The sequence below is a fragment of the Chiroxiphia lanceolata genome, chromosome 15, assembly GCF_009829145.1.
Source record: "Chiroxiphia lanceolata isolate bChiLan1 chromosome 15, bChiLan1.pri, whole genome shotgun sequence".
Lineage (NCBI taxonomy): Eukaryota > Metazoa > Chordata > Aves > Passeriformes > Pipridae > Chiroxiphia > Chiroxiphia lanceolata.
The window spans coordinates 16,546,219-16,568,955 of NC_045651.1; the positions used below are offsets into that span (position 1 = coordinate 16,546,219).

The 22,737-nt window shown below is 42.0% G+C and overlaps 1 protein-coding gene across 5 annotated transcripts in view; it reads left to right on the forward strand.

Moving 5' to 3' along the window:
- Window positions 1-17,875, forward strand: part of LOC116794283 (core histone macro-H2A.1) — a 42,568-nt gene extending 24,693 nt beyond the window's left edge. For 2 of the 5 annotated variants that reach the window (XM_032702843.1, XM_032702844.1), the window contains exons 6-9: window positions 3,903-4,002; window positions 9,360-9,449; window positions 12,554-12,728; window positions 17,121-17,875. In XM_032702843.1, coding sequence (XP_032558734.1) covers window positions 3,903-4,002; window positions 9,360-9,449; window positions 12,554-12,728; window positions 17,121-17,286 — 531 coding nt within the window. In that variant the 3' untranslated portion in view covers window positions 17,287-17,875. Of the gene's footprint in view, window positions 1-3,902; window positions 4,003-5,448; window positions 5,540-9,359; window positions 9,450-12,553; window positions 12,729-17,120 lie in introns of all 5 variants that reach the window. The other 3 variants (XM_032702845.1, XM_032702846.1, XR_004359744.1) reach the window with 2 other exon arrangements.
- The last annotated feature ends 4,862 nt before the right edge of the window (window positions 17,876-22,737 follow it).

Sequence of the window (22,737 nt, forward strand, 5' to 3'; positions counted from 1 at the left end):
TAGCCCTGCACGTGAGAGGGACCAGCTGTCAGCCTTTTGTTGTAACACACATGAAAAGAAAAATGAAAGGAAAATGAAAACCTGTTTGTCTCCTGTAAGAGAACCCTCCAAATCAAAGGGATCATGTTCTGAGCGTTAGAGAAGGCATTGGAAGAACTGCTGCTGAGATCAATCAAGCAGGATCTTTCAAACCTCCTGTGACATCCTTGAACACCTCTCCAGCATGTCTCTGTGATTTGCAAAACCATTATCTGCTAGATCAGAAAATCATTTGCTAAATGGCAGAGAGGGAAGAAAATAATCTTGGGTTTGGTATCACACCATTCCTAAGTGTTTAATGGGAAAAATCGTAGTCTTGGCTCCATGTTTGCAGAATGGAAGGGATTTATTTGCAAGAGCAGCTCTTCATCCTTCTAATATCCCCAGATTTAATTAGCTAAAAACACAAATGAGAATGTTGCAAAACTGGGTATTGTTCAGTTTTTATAATTTCAGTTATTGCATTAAATCTTTAGGTAACTGCTGACACTCAGATAGAAATTCTTAGAGGTCAGGAAATGGCCAAGAACCCTTCAGTTATACCTGTACAAGTGCCTTAGTGCTACATTAATTAAATATTAAAATCTAGTTAATATGTAAATGACTGTGCATACTACAAGTGCCATCCCAATGGAAATGTGGTATTGTGCACATTAAGTAGTTTGTTTTTCCTGAGAGGATTGGAGGCAGAGTTGTGAGACCTCAAGCCTAAGCATTAGGGTTTGGACTTTGCAAGAGACCTCAGCTTGTGGTCCTCAACAGGCATCTTCAGTTTTCAGTATGAAACTCGTACCAGAAAAACTTCCAAGACTTTTAAGGTAATTTTGTCTGAAATAAAAAATGCAAGGCTTGGCTCAAAAAATACCCACAGATGTGCTAAGTGCCACCTGCATTTTATCTAACTAACATTTAATTGAAATGTTACCTTAAGTTCTGTCCATTCTTTGTTGCACATGTATATGCAAATTGGGCCTATTTATATTTGTAAAGTGGCCCTTTAAGGGATCACTTCTCCTGCCTAATACATGCTTCATGTTATTTGGTAGTGAAATTAAGCAATTAGTCATTGGAGGATTTAATTCTGATTAATTTTTGAGTTGTGTTCTGGCACTTGGATGTCTAACAGTGCATTGAGCAGTAAATGCAGAATTTAGTAAAATAATACTTAGCTGCCAACTCATGCTATCAGTGATGGGCAGCTTTTTAAGCATCTTGTTGTTGCTGTTAAATTGAAAGTTTAATTACCAGCTGTTTATGATGTAAATCCCATATATGGGTGGGCTCAGGGTTAGATTTCAGGTCCAAAACCAAAATGTTCTGCAGCTAATAGATCTGGGGCAAAAACCTGTAGAATACAGAATTAGGGATGAAAGAGGAACATCTATAGAATGAACAAAATATGCTTAGGAGCAGACTAAAATCTTCACAAAACAGTCTTTTGGTGTGTGCATGTGTTTTGTTGTTGTTTTGGGTTTTTTAATTTTAAAATTCATGAAGTTTCTTTAACATTTTTGGTTTGATTTGATTTGACTTTTTTTTTTTAAACAGCAGTTGCTTGTAGTCAAACTCAAGACTCAAACTCAAGTATGAATAACTTGCCACGTGTGAAGTATTAAAGGATTCCAAGCTATTTGGAAAGGAAGCTTTCTTAGATTTTATTACAAATTCCCAAACAGACCCATACTTAAAACACTGAATTACACTCATTTTTAGCCAAAATCACCCTATTTTGAGGGGACACAGTTTACTCAAGCAACATATGCAAATGATATGACATTGCAGGCTTTTAAAGAGAGAAAGAAGGTCAATTCATGGAATCACATGAATGAAATGGAAATATTTTTTTCATAAAACCTAAATACGTGGATGGTGGCCTCCTTAAATCACCCATTCACTTGTATGGGTTTCATGGATTGGCTCATATTCCCTGTTAATAAATTAACATACACAGAGAGATGGTTTGAAGAGTTAAGTTTACAGAACGTGGATTACAAACCAAGAGAAAAAATTGAGTTATTGATGAGGTAAAGTGCCATACCTGTTGTGCTTCAGAGATTGAGGGCTTTGGATTAGAAGGAAAGCCTGGCTTAACTGCAGCTGGTTTCAAGACTTGCATTAACAAATAAGAACTTTCTCTTCCACAGTTGCTTTCTGTATCACCTAATCAGCCCCTGAAACAATCATTTTAAATACCTGTAGAGACAAGCATAGACCATGCTGTAATTAATATGTTTCCCCAGATGAAAGAATCTGGAAATTTTTTAAACTTTTAGAGTATTTTAAGTTTGAAACAGTCAGCTTAGTGCATGTGAAATCAGACTGCCCAACAGGAGCTACGAAGCAGTGCCACAACCTGCTCTAACCCTGCAATTCTGACCTTTGCCAAGTTTGGCATTCCCAGAAGGTTGCCCAAATAATGGAGTTGTTTCTGTGGTGTGGGTCACATCCTATGGTGAGGCACCCAAACTATCAGTAGCAGGCAATCTGTACTATCACTTTTCACCCCTGAGCACTACTGAAAAAACATCCTTGCTGGAATGACATGACAGGATCCTTTTGTCACCATGGCTGGTCTGAGTTTTTCCACTGACTTCTAATTTCATAGAACAGTTTGTAAGTCTTGCTCAAAATATATTACCAGAAGTTAAAGTCTGCACTTCCTCATATTAATTCCATGAATTCTTTCTATTCTTTTAAGAACATGTAGTGCAGATGTGAATTAATCTCTAGATCTCTGTGCCACCTCCCTCAGTTTACTGTGTGCCCATGAGAAATCCTCCTGATTTTGTAACAAGAAAGAAACAGAAATCCAGGGGTGCAGTGAGAGGAGTTAATGGGCATTAATGGGTGGAGTTAAAAATCTCTGTTTTCCTAAGGGACAAAAGCAAATAAAATAAAACCTAGAAGCAATAAGCACATAATATTATGTGCCTGCTTATGGTACCTCACTAGGCACTCAACAAAGGCTGCAGAACTGTAATGAGAGCTGAAGTGTTGCAATACAGAACGTGCTGACCACTGATAAGGAAAGAAAAAGAATCCCATCCTCTTGTTGGGATGGAGGAATCTCTGGAGACAAGTGTGTGCTTCCTCAGAGATAGGCTGTGTGTGCTGGCTTAAGGAAGGAGGAGCAGCAGCTTTGATCCCAGTTCAGTCTGAATGGTCTCAGCACGTTCCTGTAATTAATGCTTAAGGAATGCTTAGGGTGTCCTTCATCTCTACTTGGAGGAGAAACAAAAGCCTTCTTTTAATGCCAAAATTAGCATCACGGAATTGGGTTGGAAGGAACCTTAAAGAACACCTCATTCCAACTCTCCCCTGCCATGGGCAGGGACACCTTCTACCAGCCCAGGTTGCTCCAAGCCCCATCCAACCTGGCCTTGGACACTTCCAGGGATGGGGCAGCCACAGCTTCTCTGGGCAACCTGTGCCAGGGCCTCCCCACCCTCCCAGGGAAGAATTACTTCCCAATATCAAATCTTAACCTTCCCTCCTTCAGCTTGAGGCAATTCCCCCTTGTCCTGTCACTCCATGCCCTCGTGGAAAGTGCCTTTCCAGCCTTCTTGTAAACCCTCTTTAGGTTGTAGATAATAATAATAACAACAATCCCAAACAGTGATCAGCATAGAACCAAAACAGAGCTCATTAGTAGGTCCATTCCTGTCCTCCCTGTGTGAACAGCGTTTGAGTCTTGCGTTTGAGTTTTTTGGGGACAATAACCCTCCTTTACGACCTGCCTTTTATTTTGCATATTTGTTTGCAGTGATGCTATCTCCATCTGTGTTGCAAAGCTCACTTTTCTGCAGCTTCTCTGTGATTTCCCAGCTGTCCTGTTATTTCCCACCTCATGCTTTTCTTTTCAGCTGAACCTTATTCACAGTGAAATCAGTAATTTAGCCGGCTTCGAGGTGGAGGCCATTATCAATCCTACCAATGCTGACATTGACCTTAAAGATGACCTAGGTAAATGGGGCATGGGTTGACACAACTAACGGTCACATGGAAATTATGGAACCCAGAATTTACCCTCTAGGCCTTCAAAACCTTTAGGAAGAGCAGAAATTCAAATCTTGCTTTGTTGAAGAAATATGTTCCAAATACTCTTTCACCGAATCCGAACGCTCGCAGCTGTTGCTTGTCTTCAAGCTGATTTCAGTTCAAACCAAAAATTTAAATTCTTTTCCATAATGATCATATGTGACTGTTAGCTATTTTGGGGGGTTTCTTATTTGGATACTTTGAGGACTAAAATACTTTTTTGTCAGGTTGTTTTCAAAATAAGCAGTTTCTCCATTCTACCTGCAATCTCAGGAGTTTTTTCTCATACTTAGAGTAGGCTTTAAATTTTTAAAAGGAATTATTAAACAATTAACTGTCCCCAAATCTTTCCTACCTCGATTTCATGTTTAATTTAATCAAATCGTGTTTCCATTATGCTTCAGTTACTCCCTGTCACTCAGATTCAGCTGAAAACAAATACTGATATTATACCAGCAGTGAACTACCGTAGATGGTGAATTCCTTTTAAAGCTTCGGTCTTGTTCCAGATCGAAAAGAAATCAAAAAATTCCTCCTTCAGCAAAAGAAAAGTTACCTTTCAAGCATTATGTACTGCATTCCCTTCTCATTTGAATATTGAATATTCTTATTTGATTATGCTGTTGTCTTTTTTTTTAAACTTCCTTAATGGAATACAACCCATAATTCTACTACTGCTGCATTTCCTGTGGGAATGTACAGAAGTAACTTAACAAGAAAAAAGATTTAAGAAGGTTAATTTTTAAACCAGCCTTTCTCAGAAATATGTATATCTTTACAAGTGTCTCAGCCATTCCAACACATAATTAGAAAGTGTGCCTTACCTTTAAACTATAACAACAATCCCTTGTATTTTTTAAAGCAAATTCAGTACAACCCTTGCTGCAAATACAAGGTTTCCTCTGTGTGAAGGAGACTGGCATTTTTAGAATGTGAAGATTAGTACCTGTCAGCTTATTGATGCTGACAAAATGGAGAAACTAATTATTTTGTTTGGCTTGATGATCCTGAATTTCTTTTTTTAAACAGATTCCATATTTTAATGTCATGCTCTGTGGGGAACTGGTTGTTCTAGGTTTCTGCAAAGTGCAGTGGGGCATTAGCTGATTTTAAAACTTTGGAAAATGATCTCATGTGATTGCTCTGACTTTGTCATTTTAACATTTATTTGATCATGTCATACTCAATATTCCTCCTCCTGTTCCCTACACCCCTTTCTCTACACACACCTGCACACACAACTCAGCATTTTGGCGCAAGGTTTGGAGATGTGAAGGTAGGAAAATATGGACGTTGGTACATGTGTAAATGTAGAGCCTGTGCTGGGTCTCTGTCCAACGTGGTTGATATCCATCTGTTTACCTGTTGTAGTTGCAAGTTGTACAGGCTGACATTGCCACGATCGACAGTGATGCTGTCGTTCACCCGACAAACTCTGACTTCTACACCGGTGGTGAAGTAGGTAATGGCAAGTTCAGCGCTGCCGAGTTTGTATGTGTGTGCATGGTCGATCAGCAGCCACAAGCTTGGTGTAGCTATGCAGATCTGCATTCATTTCTCACTTCCAGCAGTCCTGACTGATCAGAGAAAGAAAGCAGGGATTGCAAACCCAGTAGGCATTTCTGGTTTTTGTCACCGAACCAGGGCAACACCAGAACGCGCCGCCAAAATTGGAAGTGCGGGAACGGTTCGTTCAATGCGGGCACGTGAGCAGGGCACAGGAATCACCCATGTCAGGGGTTGGCCTGACGTGTTCAATGCCTGGGCTGAACATGGTTTGGTCTGTAGATTTCTAACCAGTTCCAGTGCACCCTCTCCATGCCAGATGTTCACATCTGGGTTCACATGCTGGATCTAGCCTGTCTGTATTTCTGAACTCTTACAATTAACCTGATGGTCTGATGACCTTCCCAGCCCTGCTCAGTGGTCCACAAGCCCACAGTGATGTGACACGTTTTTCAGGTGGTCAGTCATCTAAGCCACACTGCTGAGAGAAGGCACGACAGAAAACAGGACAGACCTCTTAATTCAGCCATCATAACTGTCCCCTGAGTAACTCCTCTAAGTGGTACCCTCTCTGCTTACAGTGTTCTGAAGGATTTGATAAAAGGGTAGCAATGCTTTCACTGAACTGCCTTGGTAACTTGAGAAGGCAAGTGACAGTTTGGGCTGGATGCAGAAGTTGTTAAAATCAAGTGAGCTGATCCCAGCCTCTGTTCTGCATCTCATCTTGAACTCACCATCACCATGTGAACGAGCTCTCTGCACACCCAAGGCCCTGGTTCAGCACTGGCTTGGGGGGACACGTGTCCTGCTGCAGCACTGGCACATCCTACACCCCCTGCTTTTCCTGAAGGAGCTGCTTCCTGAGTAACACAGAGAAAAGTAGCTCTGGATGGCCCGTTGAGCAGGAGCACTGTGGCTTGGCTGGCTAAATAATATGCAGAGACATTAAAATAAAAGTGTTAAATAGCCTGTAACTGAAGAATATGCTTGCAAAGTCTGTCAGACCCATTTAGCCAATGTGCCTGTCTCCTCCCCTGTGACAGGGAAGTGCTTTGCTACCCTGCAAAGAAAATTGTCTCTCGAAGCTGGACTGCTCATTCCTTAGTGTAGGTTCCTGTTGCCTCTGACTGCTGTAAGAAAGAATAGAAGTGCACAAATGCTTAGCTTCCAATTATTAACTTTTACCCATCTAAATTTATTTTTTTTATTATTATTTTTGTTGATTTTTTTTCCCTAACAATTTAAATGTACCGGGGGCTTATCCTGAGAATTTTAGAGCCTAAATTTCTGCTAACGCTGTTTTCCACACTGATACCAATGCCTGCTTGGAAAGCATGAGATAATGATCTTGTTCTCATGGGAGTGACACATATTTATGCCTGTGAGCAAATAAGCTACTAACCTTGAAGCTGTGAAGCAAGACTTCCATCAAGAAACTTGCTAATGTAGTGGAAAATGGTTAAATACAGTCTGTCCTTTCCCAGATTAAGCTAATTTAGAACATAGATCTCAAGTATGATTTCAATATAAACCCTCACTATTAATCAGAAGAAGAACATAATTGAGGAGTAAATGCAGAATATCTCACTGATTCATACTTTTGCTCTTCTTTGTACCAGATCTCCAAGAAGAGAGCTCAGTGAAATAAACTGACATGGTTGTTCATTGCTTTTAATTATAAATTAATTCCCAGTAGAAGGGAAAAAGCTGATCCTTCTGGATTGAATTAAACCAAACTAGGCTAAATTCCATTAAATGTACAACAGCTTTGCAATGGCAAAGAAATGACCTACTTAATAGATCTTTGCTGTTCCTAGGTTCTGCACAAGGCTTAATTATGTTTCCCCTTGAAACAAGAGAAATTAAGGATTATGAATGTCATGGGGTTTAGGACTGATCAGAGTTCATGGACTCGGGGGGAATATAACTGGAATATATATAAAAATATCAATGGGAATTATATGGAAATACATACAGCAAAAATGGAACTAGAATGGAAGACTGTTTTGTTGCCTCCCCATCCCTTCTCCAGCAGAGGGATTTTACAAGGCCCTGGGCTCAGCCACGTGTCCTGGAAGGGCTCAGCAAAGGGCATGGGGGGGTCTGTCTCTGCTTTTGAGGTGCCAGGGGCCTTCCAACCCCTCAGTGCTGCTGTGGGTCTCCTTTCCCAGCCCTCTCCTAAGACCCCTTGCTGCTACAAGTAAAGCCATTGCTGTCTCCTCTAAGAGATTTTAAGATGGTCCTTCCACTCCCGTGCGCTGGGATTGGTGACTTTAAGTCTCAGAAAATTCCTAGCGAGGAGTTGGGCTGAATAAGTCGAAGTACTTTGGCTGAAGTATTTCTATAAAAGAGCTTAAATGAGCACAAAGAGCAAATTACACTCTGACCTACACAGTCTGACCTTGCAATCCAGCTTTTGGCAAACCCTGCGTTGAACTGATGACAAAAAAGCCAAAGAAAAGGCATAAGTTTTGTAATTGTCCTCAGCTTTTGTGCCCCAAAAGCAATAAACTCCAACTGGAAAAATAGAGGCAGGGTCACAGAGTCAGTTTTTGAATGGAAAACAAATGCATTGTTTTTAACTTTTCATCTTCAGTTTGGAAGAAATTTAGCAGAACAAAAAGCATCTTAGTTCCTAGAGCCATAACCCAATTCAGTAACCTGAACCTTGGAGGAGGGGCTCTGCTTCCTTGAGCATACAGTATGTGCACTTCCATCAGAAAATGCATTTTTTTCTTTCTTCATCAGTGAAAGTAAGGGGTGTCACCAAATAAATGTCTAGATCTTTAGAGATCCTAGTTCTGAATTTTTGGAAATCAGTTTTCAAAGCAATATCTCAAATCAGAGCCTTTATGATATCACTGCTTGTACTTATCTACCTTTATAATTAATATGCACAGTGCAAAATTATGTGGGATGCTTATGTAGTTAGGAAAATGCTTTCTTGGGCTGTTTTTATTTGAGGGGTTTTTTTTAATATTAATATTTAAAACTAGAGCTGCAAAATAAGATCTAAACCATTTAGTGATGGACTGCCTTTGTAAAGAGCATACCTTTGGGTTGCCCTGAAACACTGCACAGCTCTTCTCCTCCCAGAATGACTTTGTCCAGCTCCTTAGCTGTAGTTAGAGAAGTTCATTGGAGGAATATGTTCCTTAGAGATTCTCCTTATTTCTGAGGCTCTTCCTCTTGGTTAAAGGTGGCTCAACAAGCTGGGCAGTTACCAAGTAAAGCAGCCCGCTGCACTCACGAGACTGTTTCATTCCTGGGGCCACCTGTTGGGGTCAGGGACCAAGATCAGGTGAGTCTCAAATTCTTATTGTGGCAAATGGCTCTTTAAAACAATTTGTAAGAGAAGAGGGGAAATGAATCCTAGGTGAAGGAGTTATGAACCTTCAACCACTCTTGAGCTAGCACATTCTTCTGGAACGTTGCACACTGAGAGATGCTCGTGATAAGGAAGGAGGTAGGGATGTCATGTCCGATGTTTTGACAGTAAAATCAAGTCTGAGAATGTTAGCAAGGGATACCAGGGTGAGGTTTTTGGGTTGTTAGGGTTGTCTTTTTGGTTTTTTCTTTCTGTTGTTGTTGTTGTTGTTTTTAATGATTAGCTAATTCTCAAGTCCCAAAAGGTTTAGATCTTACTTTGCAGTCCCCAAAAAAAACCAACATTTGGGCAGAAAACTCTAGAGCGATGTAATAAAAATTAATGATGAGTCACATGTCTGCTGTGGAAAGCTGAGATGAGAGGAGTAAACTATCAATTCTCTGTCCAGGGAGCACTTTGGAAAAGAAAGGCGGGAAGGAATTTGTGGAAGCTGTCATTGAGCTCCGCAAAAAGAACGGACCCTTGGACATTGCTGGAGGTGAGGCTGCGATCCGGGAACCCAAACCCAACCCAAACCCAAACCTAGATCTGAACCCAAACCCATCCCAAACCCAAACCTTCACCACTTTGGCTCACACAGCCAAGCTCCTTCTACTCCAGCCCTGGAGCTCCTGCTGTCTGAGCCAGCTTTTATGGGTTCCATGGTATTTGTATTCTCCATATACACACGTTGCATCATAAATAACCTTTACCAGGGCATGTGGGCAGTGGGGCAGTGATGTAATGCTGCAAGTAAAAGCTGTTCACAGGGACGTGCACACACAATGAATGTTGCTCATTAAGGGCACAGTTTAGAAAAGCAATTAATGAGATGCTTATTTTTGAGCCCAACTCTGTTAAACATCTGCTTTGCTGAAATGCTGCTGACTTTCACTGAACTTAAGCACGTGCTTAAAGTTCAGCATCTGCTTGGGTGCTCGGTTCCATCAGTGCCAAAACCATCACTGTAAAAGCTTACGACTTTTTGATGCCTAGTTATCAAAATTTATGTAATATCGGAGCAAAATCTACTATAGGAGTAATAAAGTTTAATAATGGCAATATATAATTTTACACCATCTGTGAAATTGCTGATCCATGTTGTTCATATAGAAGGCTGATTCTGCCATCTGTGTTTATGCTATAAAAACAAATACAGTGTGTGCAGTTTTGTAAACGAATCCTAACTACAGCCGAAGGGGAGATGTAAGAATTCAGCTCTGACAGGAAAAATTACAACTGTTTACTTCTGCTGCTTAATACTTTGGGGGTTTTTCCCTTAACTTTTTAAAAATTTTAATAAGTTTTTCTTGGAATTTTTGTTCTGCAAAAATATGCAGAATCAATTACTCAGTTTTGGGTTGTTTTTTTTTTTTTTTTTTAAAAACTTCTCTACAATATTCCTCGCCGGCCCAGACCAAACTGCTCCAAATGGGTGGCAAGTTGGAAAGCAGAGTTTGTTTTTCTCAGGCATCAGTGCATCCCTGAGATCTGGGAGCTGCTTTTCCAGTCTTACCCCAGGGAGCTCTGTGTTGCACTGGGAGAAACTGGCTGTGAGGGATTTGTTGGAGGGCTCTAGAGCAGAATTTATGCACATCAATTTCTCAATGCTGTGGTTATCCAGTTTTCAGATTTCTCAAATATAGGGGTTTTCCTTTAATCTGCCAATAACCAGGATCCCTACCTGGTAACTAGCACAGAATGTGTCCATGGCTCACTTGCTGTTTCCTACTTCTCCTTACAGAGCATTTGCATTTGAAGTCAGGGACAGCTGCTCTTGGTAATGAACAGTTGTCCTCATCAGAATCCTAATGACTTAATTAATGACTACCCTAGAAAACAATCCCTGAGAAATATTAAAGCTGGTGATGTGTATCAATACAGCATTCTGTTCCTTCGGGATGAAGATGATAGCCACATTTCACATCTGACTAGAGATATGTCAGCTGCTTTTAATAGATTTTTCTTGGATTTATGATGTATTCTGAATCTGCCAACACTTTAGTTGCACATTATGACAAATTAACATTGCCTAACACTGAGGCTATTCAACATGTTGGGACTCTGCAAACCCATAAGAACATAAATGCTTGTGCTTCCATTGTCCTTCAGAATGTTCTGGTTAACCCCTGGTCAGGATGCCATATGACAAAGTCTATTTTCTCTTTCCTGCAGCAGCCATGGGATAGTATCCATATGTGGTGATCGTGTGCCAGGAGTTATTTCTACTATACTTAAATAACAAAATGCCTCATAAACATTCCAGAATGGAGTGGAGGCTTTCAGACCTTTGCAAAGCTGATTTTTAAATTATTTTTTTTTTAAGACTTATTGGTATTTTTATTATGGTTTTTTGAAGACATAAGCTGCCATTTTCTACCTACCCTTTTGTGGGGTATTTTAGGGGCTGACTCTTTGTGAAGGTTCCCTGTGTGCTTGTGTGAGATGTCAGCTGGATGTTTTCCTGCCTCAGCTTGCCATTAGGGTGGTTTTCTCCTTCCTCCCCCCCCTTTTTTGTTTTTTGACTAACCAAAGCTACAACTTTTTGTTTGCAACCAACCACAGCCCTGTGAGTTGGGAAATGGCAGAGATCCTCCTCCCCTGGTTTCTGGCAGGCAGAGCACAGCCTGTTGTTGCTCTGTGGTGGGAAGTCGTGAACCCAGAGCATGTTCTCCTGCAGGGAAGGCAGAGAATCTCTGGCTGTCGAAGGTTCTGCTCCATCTTCTTGGGCCCTGAATGTCCATAGTAGTGTTGTGGTGCTAAGATACAATTAGCATGGTAAAAATTCTTCATTTCGTGACACACAGAAGGCCTGGCCTGTTGGTACATAAACAGTGTGAATCAAACATTGCAAATTTGTAAGTGTGTCCCCTCCAACAGTCTGTCAAGAATGTGATGAAAGAGAGAAACCACAAAATTAAACCCAGTAGTGTTCAAGTGGTCTTAGATGACCCCTAGACAAAAAAAAGTTCAGATAAGGCCAGGCCCAAAGTCTTGAAATCACACGAATGTCTTCATTACAGTTGCTCAGAAACAAAGGTGGAAATAAAGCCAAAATCTTAATTCACCTCTTTTCCAGCCTTCCTTAGGGGTTTGTAGAGCACTGGTAGCTCTGATCTGCTCCAGTTTGGGCTGAGGTGTGATCAGAAGTGAGCTGAACAATCTGTGCATTTACCAGGAGTAGCTGAAGGTCACCCAAGTCATAACTCCACGTGCCTGTCCACCATCCTGATATTTCCTGGGGTAAACCAAACCAAAGCAAGCTCATCCCTTGACCAGGTTAACATTCTGCCCTTTTCCTTAGACAATCCCCAGTATAAATGTGTTTCCTTTGATAGCAGCCATGAATTCTTGCTCTCTCTAAACTAAGCTCTATCATAGCTATGATTCATAAATTATCACAACAAAGTGCAGCTGGAAATGGAAAATACAAAGTCTCTCTCCTCATGTTGTATTTTAAGGCTGTGTGATTTGTAATCCAAACCATTCACAGGGGCTGAGGGAATGTCTGTTGATTGTTTGCTATTTTAATCACACGTGCACTCCTTTAATGCCGAGGAGAGGGAAAAGCAATTTTCATGTTTCACTTTCGGTTCTCCCCAGCTGTTGTCAGTGCTGGCCATGGACTGCCTGCAAAATTTGTGATCCACTGTAACAGCCCTGGTTGGGGCTCAGACAAATGTGAGGAGCTGCTGGAAAAGACAGTGAAGAACTGCCTGGCCCTGGCTGATGAAAAGAAGCTGAAATCTATTGCGTTCCCTTCCATTGGCAGTGGCAGGTAAGGCTCTTGGGGCCAAAGAGGTCACATTTCCTAAGTGCCATCCCATGGTCCAGTCTCCCTTCCCATGTACAAAACCCATTGCTACAATGCTGACTCTTTTCTTCTTTAAATCAGTTCCCTAAAAGAAGTGTTTCTTCTCTTGTGGGGCCTGCAGTGTTCTCCTGAGTGATTCTGCCCTGCAGAATCTTAAAGCATGTAAATAGGATAAAGAGCATAAAACAGACTTTCAGGAGAATATTAAAAGACTCTCTTCAGACTGTTGATTTCTTCATATAAATTTGGGATGTGGAGGAGAACATGAAGAAAAGGGGGTCTATTTTGCCTAGTTTTAGTGCATAATTAAACTTCCTGCACTTTATGGCTCAGGATGGCCAAAGACAAGGCTTAGTGTTTGTTTAAGCAGCAAACCTGAAGTGCTTTGATTCTTAGGATTTGCAGAGTCACTTGAAGCTTTCACCCAGAATCCGTAAGCTGAATTCCGTGCAGTTTACATCATGGGACTATTTCAGTTAAAAAAAAAAAAAAGACCTTAAAAGCCTTTGCCAAGGTCTTTGAAAGCCAAAGCCTAAAGTTCAAGTCCTCTGGCTTTGTACAGGGTGCTCAGTGCCTTTGAAAGTTGGATTGTGTTCTTAAGAGTCTGAGACTGCATCTTTAATCTGAGGCTCTTGGGTTTGGGGTGCAGGGGGAGATTTGGAACTCTTGGCCCTCAGTGATGGCTCAGTGTGAAGAGCAAGAGCCCAATCTAGGCTTAATCACACAGTTGTGTCTCTAACCCTGAACAACTGCCCCTGTTCAATGTGCCATGAAAGAAGTTGGCTGATGTACAGCGAGAATATTCTTCTCATTGTGCTGTGTTGCAACAGTAGATGAATTCCTGCATATTCTGTGGGCTAGAGCAGAAATCAGTATTTGAGCTTCTGGGTGAATGACAATGAAGAAATATAAGTTTCATTAGGATAATAGATTTAAGCAGCTTGCATCAGACAAATCTCCAGCTAAGGTTAATTTACATGGGTGTCATTTTAAGGAGATAACTTGTGGAGAAATACAGCAGAGGGTTCATAGTAAGCTGGTGAATTAACTGGCGGGGTCACAGGCTGGTCAGGACACAGGGAAGCTCTGAATCACTCTTTGGGAGAAACTCCCTCCCTGGACTGCAGTGTAACTGTGGAATTGGTTATGTAAAAGTGGAACTGTGGAAAGTATCCTCCACAGAGCCCTTTCTTCCCTGGATAGCTCCCAGCAAGGAACCAGTCCCAGCCCTTACTGTGAAGTAGGTGATTGGTACTGGAAGATGATGAAACCCTGAATAAAATGAGCAGATTCCCATTCTGTTATGAAATCTGGGTACTGACAGGCAGGATCTGTGGTGAGCTCTCAGCCTGGTTTGTGCACGTCATTCTCACTGGAGCCAGTTGAAGTGGTGCTTTTAAAAGATGGAGAGGAATCAAAAGGCCTTGAGTAATAAATGAGGCTATGTATTTTCCCTCCTTTTTCTTAATTAGAGAAACTCAAGCATAAATTAATTTTGGAGGGAGCAGACTATATTCTGACAATACTCTCTACTTGTTTTTATGAAGTCTAAAGCATTAAAAAAAATAAAAGTAAAGCTTTAAAAGATAGCAAATGCCAAAAGACACCACATGTATGCAGCTGTTCTAGTACAGACATCTGTCAAGCAGACATCACCCAATAAACCCACATAAACAGTTTCATTCTCTTTTATAGTTGAGGAATGGGATTACATGAGGGCAGTTCAAATAAATCACAGGGGGAAATAAAACAGCATTCACTGGGCCAGATGCTCAGCTACAGCCAACTTGTGGAAAGCACAACTTGGGTGCTGTTCAGAGGTAGCCTAGAGTTCAGTCTGGTTGGGCCATCAGGAGAAAAGGGAAAGGAGAGTTAGGGATTGAACATGAAATCATCCTTGGGGTAGGGATTTCATTCTGAGGCTCTGACTTTGATCTGATCGACACTGGTTTGGCTGAAGCCTCAAACTGCCTTTTCACAGGAGTTTAACTCAGAGCAGTAGATCAATGCAAGAGGCTTCTGCTGCTTGCAGCCCACACATGGCCATCAGGCCAGCACCTTTCTGCTGATTTTCCTATGCTCTTTCTTTTGGGAGAGGGGTCCTGAGCAATGTACTGTCATCAGCTTCCCTGGCAATGTGCCTTCCTTTCACCAGGCTGCTCTTCTTTCATGTGCCCTGTTGTGACCACCCTGCCAGAACACTCAGAAGTTTTGTGACTTCAGAGTTCCCCCAGAACGATTCAGGAACAGTGTATACCCTGATTTTGATGCTGCATCACAGTCTCTGCTCAGGAGCAAAACCCCTAAAGATCTCTTCAGTGTATGCCAGGATTGATATGCATTGATAAGTGACCTGCAAGTGCTCGGGTGTGGAGGCTGCTGAGTCTGTGTTTCTGCCTCTCTGTAAGCTGACAGCAGGAAGCAGCTCTGATGTCAGAACTGCTCTCAGCTGATTAACTTTTCACACAGCTGATTCTTCCTGACCAGCTCATTTGCCTTTGGAAGAGTACAAGGTTTTTTTTTACTTCTTCTTCAATAGAAGAAAAAAAGAGGGCATTTTCAGAAAAGAGAAAACAGCGTGAGCTATTGCATGCCATCATTTTTGAAATGCCACAAGCATTATCTTCAGGCAGCCTGTATAATATCACATTACAGGCAGGACTGGCACAGAATTGCTCTCAGAAAATATTTGCTGGGAGGGCAATGTGCAGGCAGTGGGCCATGACACGGGCAGTTGCCCTTCTCATTGTGTGTGTTGTGGCCCAGAATGAGAGGGAGTGTCCAACAGTGCTTCATTATCAGCATGGTGCTTTGGTGAGCAAGTGCTGAGTGATGCTCACCTGTTAGTGCCAGAGGAGAATTTAGCCCAGCTTCTTTGAACTGCTGAGGAAACTGAGGAACTCAACCATCTGTGTGATCTGTAAGTTATTTGCAGTATTAATGGTACACAATTCATAATGAGGAGCATTGACTATCGTACATCTGTAAGCACATGTCAAGGAACCAGGTGACGTTCAACAGGCTCTTTCAAATTCTTTTTGGGTGCTACTCCTAAGGGTGTTCTTGTCCCCTCACCCTCAGACTGGTTAGTGCACCACACGTCACTGGAGCTGGGGGAGGGCTCACACTTTGTCCAGGGCAAACCCCTGGTGTGGGTGAGCAGTACACAGGTGTAACACAGCAGCAAAGCTCAGGTTACCAGGTGTAATTTCAGCAGTTTACCATGACCTGTAGAACTCACAGTTCAGGTCAGGGCTTTGCTCAGACCATCCTACTTGTGCTTGACCTATTTTAAAGATTAGATGAAATTTTCAGGCAAAGGCTGCTAGGTAAAAATGTGAAGAAGCTTGTAAGGAGGGTTGCCAGATTAGGTGCTGAGCTTTGAAATTCAGTCATGCAGAGTTTTGGCATCTGAGAAAGCAGCAAGGTTGGTTCTGTGTCTGTGGCTTCTCCAGAGGAAGAGGGTAGGAGCCTCTTCTTTAGGCATGGCTAGAGGAGCAGGAAAGCCTCTGGTTTCACATCTCTGCAGTTGGTACCAAGCAGATGTCTGTCAGTGTGATTTTCCTAGGACTGTACTTGTATTGGAGCAGCCTGTAACTAAACAGGATGTGAGGAGTGCTGGAAGTGTTGCTGAAACATCTCTAAAGTCTGTCCTCAGACCCGACCCAGCAACTTTGGCTTCCCCAGTCCAATCAGACTGACCCCATCTGGCCAAGGCCCCTGTGACCCAGGGGAGCATTCTCACCATCATCCAGCCTGCTCCCCTTTCCTCCCACATTTGAAATGATAATGGGGTAACCAGTGCTTTTTCTCACCCTCAAACTAGCAGAACTCATTCTCTCTTCCTTTTCAACCTGCAGCAAGGCCATACAAGTAACTTTTACAATCTTGTGCTTAATTAACCATTAACAGTGGTAAGAACATTTTGTACTTTGGGTCTTTTCATGTTTCATTTTCTATGTCAAGTTGTCTGTCCCTTTTTATTTATTGGTTGCTTTACTTTCAGGACAGGTTTAACTCTTCAGCTCCAACATCTGCACTGCTTTCCTGAACACATCAGGCCCTTGTTTTACTTGTCTGTTAAATGAGAATAATTGACCCATCAGGTATCATAAGGTTCAACCCATTAATGTGGGTGTATTTTGGGAATGTGTTTCTTCTGTTTGAACATTTTAAGTCTTACCTAAACAAACAAGTTTGTAGCTCTAATTCAGCCTGTAAACACTGACTTTGCAGCTTTGTTCACCACAAGGTCTTAGAGAAAAGCCGGAGCCTTAAAGGTTAAACCACCAAAGGCTAGTCCAGCAAGTCTTGATTTTCTTTCTTTTCATTTTTTTTTTTAATCTCTCCTTCTAGAAACGGCTTCCCAAAGCAAACAGCTGCTCAGCTGATCCTGAAAGCCATCTCCAGCTACTTTGTGTCCACAATGTCCTCTTCAATCAAGACCGTGTACTTCGTGCTCTTCGACAGCGAGAGTATAGGGATCTACGTGCAGGAAATGGCCAAACTAGATGCCAACTAAGCCCCAAAAGCTGCAGTACCAGCCCCCTCCTCCACCCCTCCTCCTCCCCAGATCCTTAACTCATTGTGAAGCAGAGCATCCCTTATTTTAAATTTTGCTCATCTAGGGGGAATAAAGGTGGGGGTTTTTTGTTGTTTTGTTTTGGGAAATTTTTTTTTGTTTGTTTGTCTGTTTGTTTTGTTTTTACTTTCTAAACTGTTTTATGTTGGCACTGATAGTTGGCATTACTGCTGTTAATGCACTGTACCCCAGGCATCGTCTGAATTTAGTGTAATCTAGGAGATTTTATAGTTTTATTTTAATGAAGTATGGATCAAGCAGGAAGCTGTTATAGGAGTATGTAGTCTTTTACTTGTGAAAGAAACAGGCCAACCCTATTTTGTAACTGTGTTGTGGTGCTTTATCAATACATCGAGTGGCGTTCCTTTCATTTTTTAAAAGAACAGATGCTATAAACCTAATTTGTGTTTGTTTATTGTCTTAATGATGAATCTGGAAGAGAAAAAAAAATACAGAAACCCTGTTGTCCTTAATTATATTTACAATTTTGAAACTGTGTGAATTGATTTAGTAAAATGTTTGAACTGTTGCTCTTGCTGTACTTGGATTAATTTTTCCCCGAAGGCTTCGTTTTCTAAGTTCTGAAAAGTTACCTATGGGAGGGATGAGAGCAGATCACAAACAGTGACCTGGAAATTTGGGGATGCTGAGCCTCTTCCCTGCGCTGGCTGCATTTGTGTGTGCCCAGTGACACTCAAACAGCTGCGTTTTTTCCACAGAGTGTTCCGACTTTCCCAAGTTATTGCTTCAGATCCTCCTGTTCAGAATGTGCCCTAATTGCCTGTTCACTCTGGGAGGTTGAAGCCTTTTAGATCAAGCAAGGCCTAGGATTTTTTGAACTGGTTCCAGTCATTTAATATTGGCCTGTTTGAAGCCATTTCGTGTTTCTTCCAAATATTTATAAGCCCTGTTTGTATTGGTGGCCACATCCTTTGCACAGCTGAAATCCATACCAACATAAACCTTTATGGAAGCCACTTGGGTTTGTGCTTTGAGAAAAAAGAGGTTCCACTTTTAAAAGCTGGTGCATGTGGATGCTGCTCTGAGGGAGGCAGCTCTTCCTTTGAAATTTTAGCTGCTTTCTAGGTAGTGGACATACATTTTCCATCTCTGGTGAAAACTTCATTTGCTGATTAAAGAGTATTTCCCACCCACTCTGGGTTGATCCAGAGCAATGAGTGGAGCAAATCTGACTGACTTTTCAGTAAGCTCAGGAATACCAAATATTGAAAATGTGTAGCTTGAACTCCTGCTATAATTTGGGGGTTTTGTGTAGAAATCCAAGTACTTGGAGCCTTCAGGTGTAGAGGAGCAACAGCACCAACAACAGAAGCCAAAATTTAAAATATAAAATTAGAGTGTAATTCTAAATATATACCCAAAGTTAAAAGGAGCAAAGAGTAAATTAATTTTGTGCCTCAATGCATAAAGTATTTGACCAGAATATGGGCTCAAACTTCAAATTTTTCTGATGGCCAAAATGCATTTGGTGCATTCCTCAAAGACAGCAGTAAATGCAATGAGGTACAGTACTTCAACATTTAATTGTGAAGCATCTGTTACTGCAGTCGCACTGATCCTTGGAGTTAAAAACAGAACCTGCACTTTCCCCAAATTTCACTAGATGTCACTAAAAGGATTGGAAAACAGGAAAAATCCCGGGTGAGCAGCTACCTGAGGAAACACTTGGTGTGAGAAGGGCCCTAATTTTTTTCAGCACAGGGGGATTTTTAACCCAGAAGGAAAGTGCACATCAAACAGTGTACATACTGCAGTTTTCTGATCTCTTTGCACTGTAGAATTTACTATACTGTATAAATTCTCACTTTTTTTAAAGTCTCAAAATATTAATGTCAACAGGAGAAGTGTTTTTCCACAGGTATTTTCTACGTAGTTAAAAGTACAGCCTCCAATGGCATTAAGCAGATCTCTTACACTGTAACACCGTGCTGGGAGGGCCAACTTTTGTCTTTCAGCTAGAAAATCCCAAAGCAAACTATTGTAATTCAAATCACATGGACTTGCTTCTTCTGGCCTCACATCTCATCTGCTTGTTCAGCTGCTGCTCCATAAATAGCTCAGCTGGTTTCCTTGGGATCCCCTGTGATGGGCCATTTTATTTACTGGGATTCTGGTCCTTTTGTGAGAAAATACAACCCCAAAATGTTGTTTGCAGTGTCAGAACTGGTCTCACGAGGGGCATCACCATCTTCTCCTTCTGTACAAACACCAGAGCATCCTTTTCCTCCTTACCCATCCCAGAGCCTTGTGTGTGTTCAGAGCTTGCTGTGGTGCTGCTGCTCTCCCACCAGCCAGAGATCCCAGAAAAAGCTTGAGCTCAGGTAGCCCCAGTAGATTATGGCATCTAGTCAAGAGCCTAAAAAGTAACACATCAGGTTACACAACATAACATGAAAAACAAGAGGAGAAATTCCTGCTAACTTGTGTACTGTGGGACAACATTACTTTGGGAATCTCCTTGGCATTTTGCTTGTTAGAGCCAAACATGCAAGGTCCACTGGTGGAAAAAAAAAATTCTGATCCCACTTCGGGAAGGCCACAGATGGAAAAATCTGGGTGAGGCGCCTTTACAGCTGCTCCTCTTACTGCTGAGTCCATTCTGGATCTTACCTGAACACAACAGTTAAAATAGATGTTCTCTCCTTTTTCACTGTTTCAAATCCTGCTCTGCACTATTTTCCAGCCTCTGACCTCACTGACTTTTTCCACAACAGAAAATTCACTGTAATACCGGCCTTAAGATGCACCAACTCACGGAACTTCACAAGTTCCCTCTGATTTTACAGCCCTTCATCCTCCTGGAGCTTTCCCCTCTGTAAGCTGTCAGCCTGTGTGGTTTGCTGAGCTGGGATAATTAATTATCCCAGCACATCCATGGCCAGGCTGGGTTGTAGCTGCAATCAGCTGTGACAGAAGTACTTCAGTGTCCCAGAGTGAAAGCAAAAATGCAAGTTTGGGAGTCATCCCCCTCTGCAGAGTTCCTCCCGTGCTCTTCCGCCTCTGAATCCTTGTTTCCCTGAAGTCCCTTTTTTTTATTATTATGAAAAATGGGAGCAATGAACAACATTTGTGCAACCTTGACTGTTCTAAAACCATTTGGGAAGGGCAGATCATTTGCTACCCATAGTGGATGTGTCTTCTGGGATTGTTGGTGTGCTGCTGGACAGATGAGACTTCCACTCTCATGTTACATCCCACTGACATCCATCCTCTGTACACTTCACATTTGATTTGAGATTCAGCTGCAAATCCTGCTGCGCTTCCTTCAGCTCCTTTCTGGATGTGAACTGGAAGTTTAGATGTGGCAGTTTGGTAAATGCAGAGGTTGGGACAGCAGCAAAAGTCAGGTGGCTGAGCAAGGACCACTGACAGGAGGTACAGACACATGGCAGAGACTTTCTCTTTTCTGATCCCTCTTGCCCCCCACTTTCACACAAGTGGGCAAGGAATAGATGGGATTGTGTTATTCCCTCGTGTTTGGCCCCAAGATCACAGGTCTGACACTCCATTTTATCACCAGCATTTAAAATTATAGCACAGTTGAGAACTAATAGCTGTTCTAATTGTTTCGTAAATTATGGTTTTATTTTTAAAATAATCTCATTTTAGATTAACAACTCAAACCATCTGAAAACTGACCACTCATGTTGCTCCCAGGGTACTAAATATGGTCCCTCCCCTCCAGGGTGCTTCTGTGCTGATCACCTGTGGGTATTCAGTTCATCCAAGAGCCTCACTGTCTCCTCCACATCCCTGCCCTGAGGGCAGTGTCCATCTTATCTTCACACTTCAGCTACACCCAAACTCATCCCCTGGGTAAAGCCAGCCCTGCTGGAACAGCTCCCATTTTCTGGCCATCAGGACACACCAGTATTCTGCAGCACCTTACAAAGAGCTCTGACATCTGCTGAGGGGGCTGGGCTTCCTCACAGTGCTCCATCCAGCTGGTTATTTCCAGGTTATTTTGGATTTCCGTTTAATACATGTGCATTTCCAAAGAAACACCTGTAAGTGGGATTATAACCTCAGACATCAGCTACGAGACACACAGGATGTTACTTTCTGAGCCCACATTCACTTGCTGTGCACTGTTTTTTCCCAGGTATTGATCATGGTCCCACTGATTAATTAGCACTCTTATCATCTATTGCATGATTTCTCTCCTCTGCTGCCCATTGTTGCCTGAACTCCTTTCTTAACCATAAGATTGCAGAAACCTGTGCAGCAGGTAATGGATGCAGCACTGGGACAACACCAGAACATCTGTTCTCCAGAGATTTGCCACAAAAAAATGCTTCCATGTACAGGATTTCATCCCAGTTGTGCAATGTCATTCCAGGGCTCATTAGGAGCAGCATCAACATAATCATGAGGATACTATGAAAATATAAAAAGCCAGGTGTTAATAGTTGGATAGGAGAGGTTGTAATCTTCCAGCCACTAAATGTTCTCCAGAAGAGTCACTGAAATGGCTGTGGTTTTGTACAGGTGTGATGAAAAATGAAATTAGAGTGATTAAGTGTGGGCAAAGTACTTTCAGAAATGCTTTTTTCAGTAAGAGGGGGAATTGGGAACCTTTCTATTTGTAAACTCTCAAAAAAAATCAGAGTAGAATCATAGAATGGTTTGGATTGGAAGGGGCCTTAAAAGCTGACCTCATTCCAACCCCCTGCCATGGGCAGGGACACCTTCCACTGGGCCAGGTTCCTCACAGCCCAGTCCAACCTGGCCTTAAATATCTCCAGGAATGGGGAGCCCTGAGGGCTTAAGAATTCAGAGAAAGCACCCCAAGAGGGAAAATAACACAGACAAGACATCAGAACCACAGTCAGGGCTGAAACAACCAAAGAGGCAAAAGTTGACAGAAAAATAAGGCTCCGGTTTTACAGCATTCATTAGCACCAAGTTTTTGTGAGCTCCCTTCCCCTTGACCCCGACTAAAATTGGGTTTTCTAGCCTGAGAGACAGCACTGACAGGAGCTGCAGGTGCAGATACTGGAAGATGAGGACTGTAGCCTGTGATAACTAGTCCCATACTCTGCTCGGCGCTGCTTTTACAGAGGACAGTAATGCCTGAAGTTGTAACAGCAACTCGAAGGAAGCAGCATAATTGATAGGCCTGAAGAGTGCAGGTAAGTAGGAGGATTGTGTTTATATCCCTGGCACGAAACCCAAAGGGAACCAGGCTATTGCACACTGGCTGAAGCGCTTGAAAATTGCCACCGATTCCTTTTCGTGTCGAGTTCTTCAGAGATTTACTTTGTTCCTCCATAGAATCCCACTTAATGCCTCCACAACTCATGTTTAACCATTATCACTAGCAACCTGCTCATAAATGCTCCTTCCTTGTTAGATTCCACGACCAGGAAT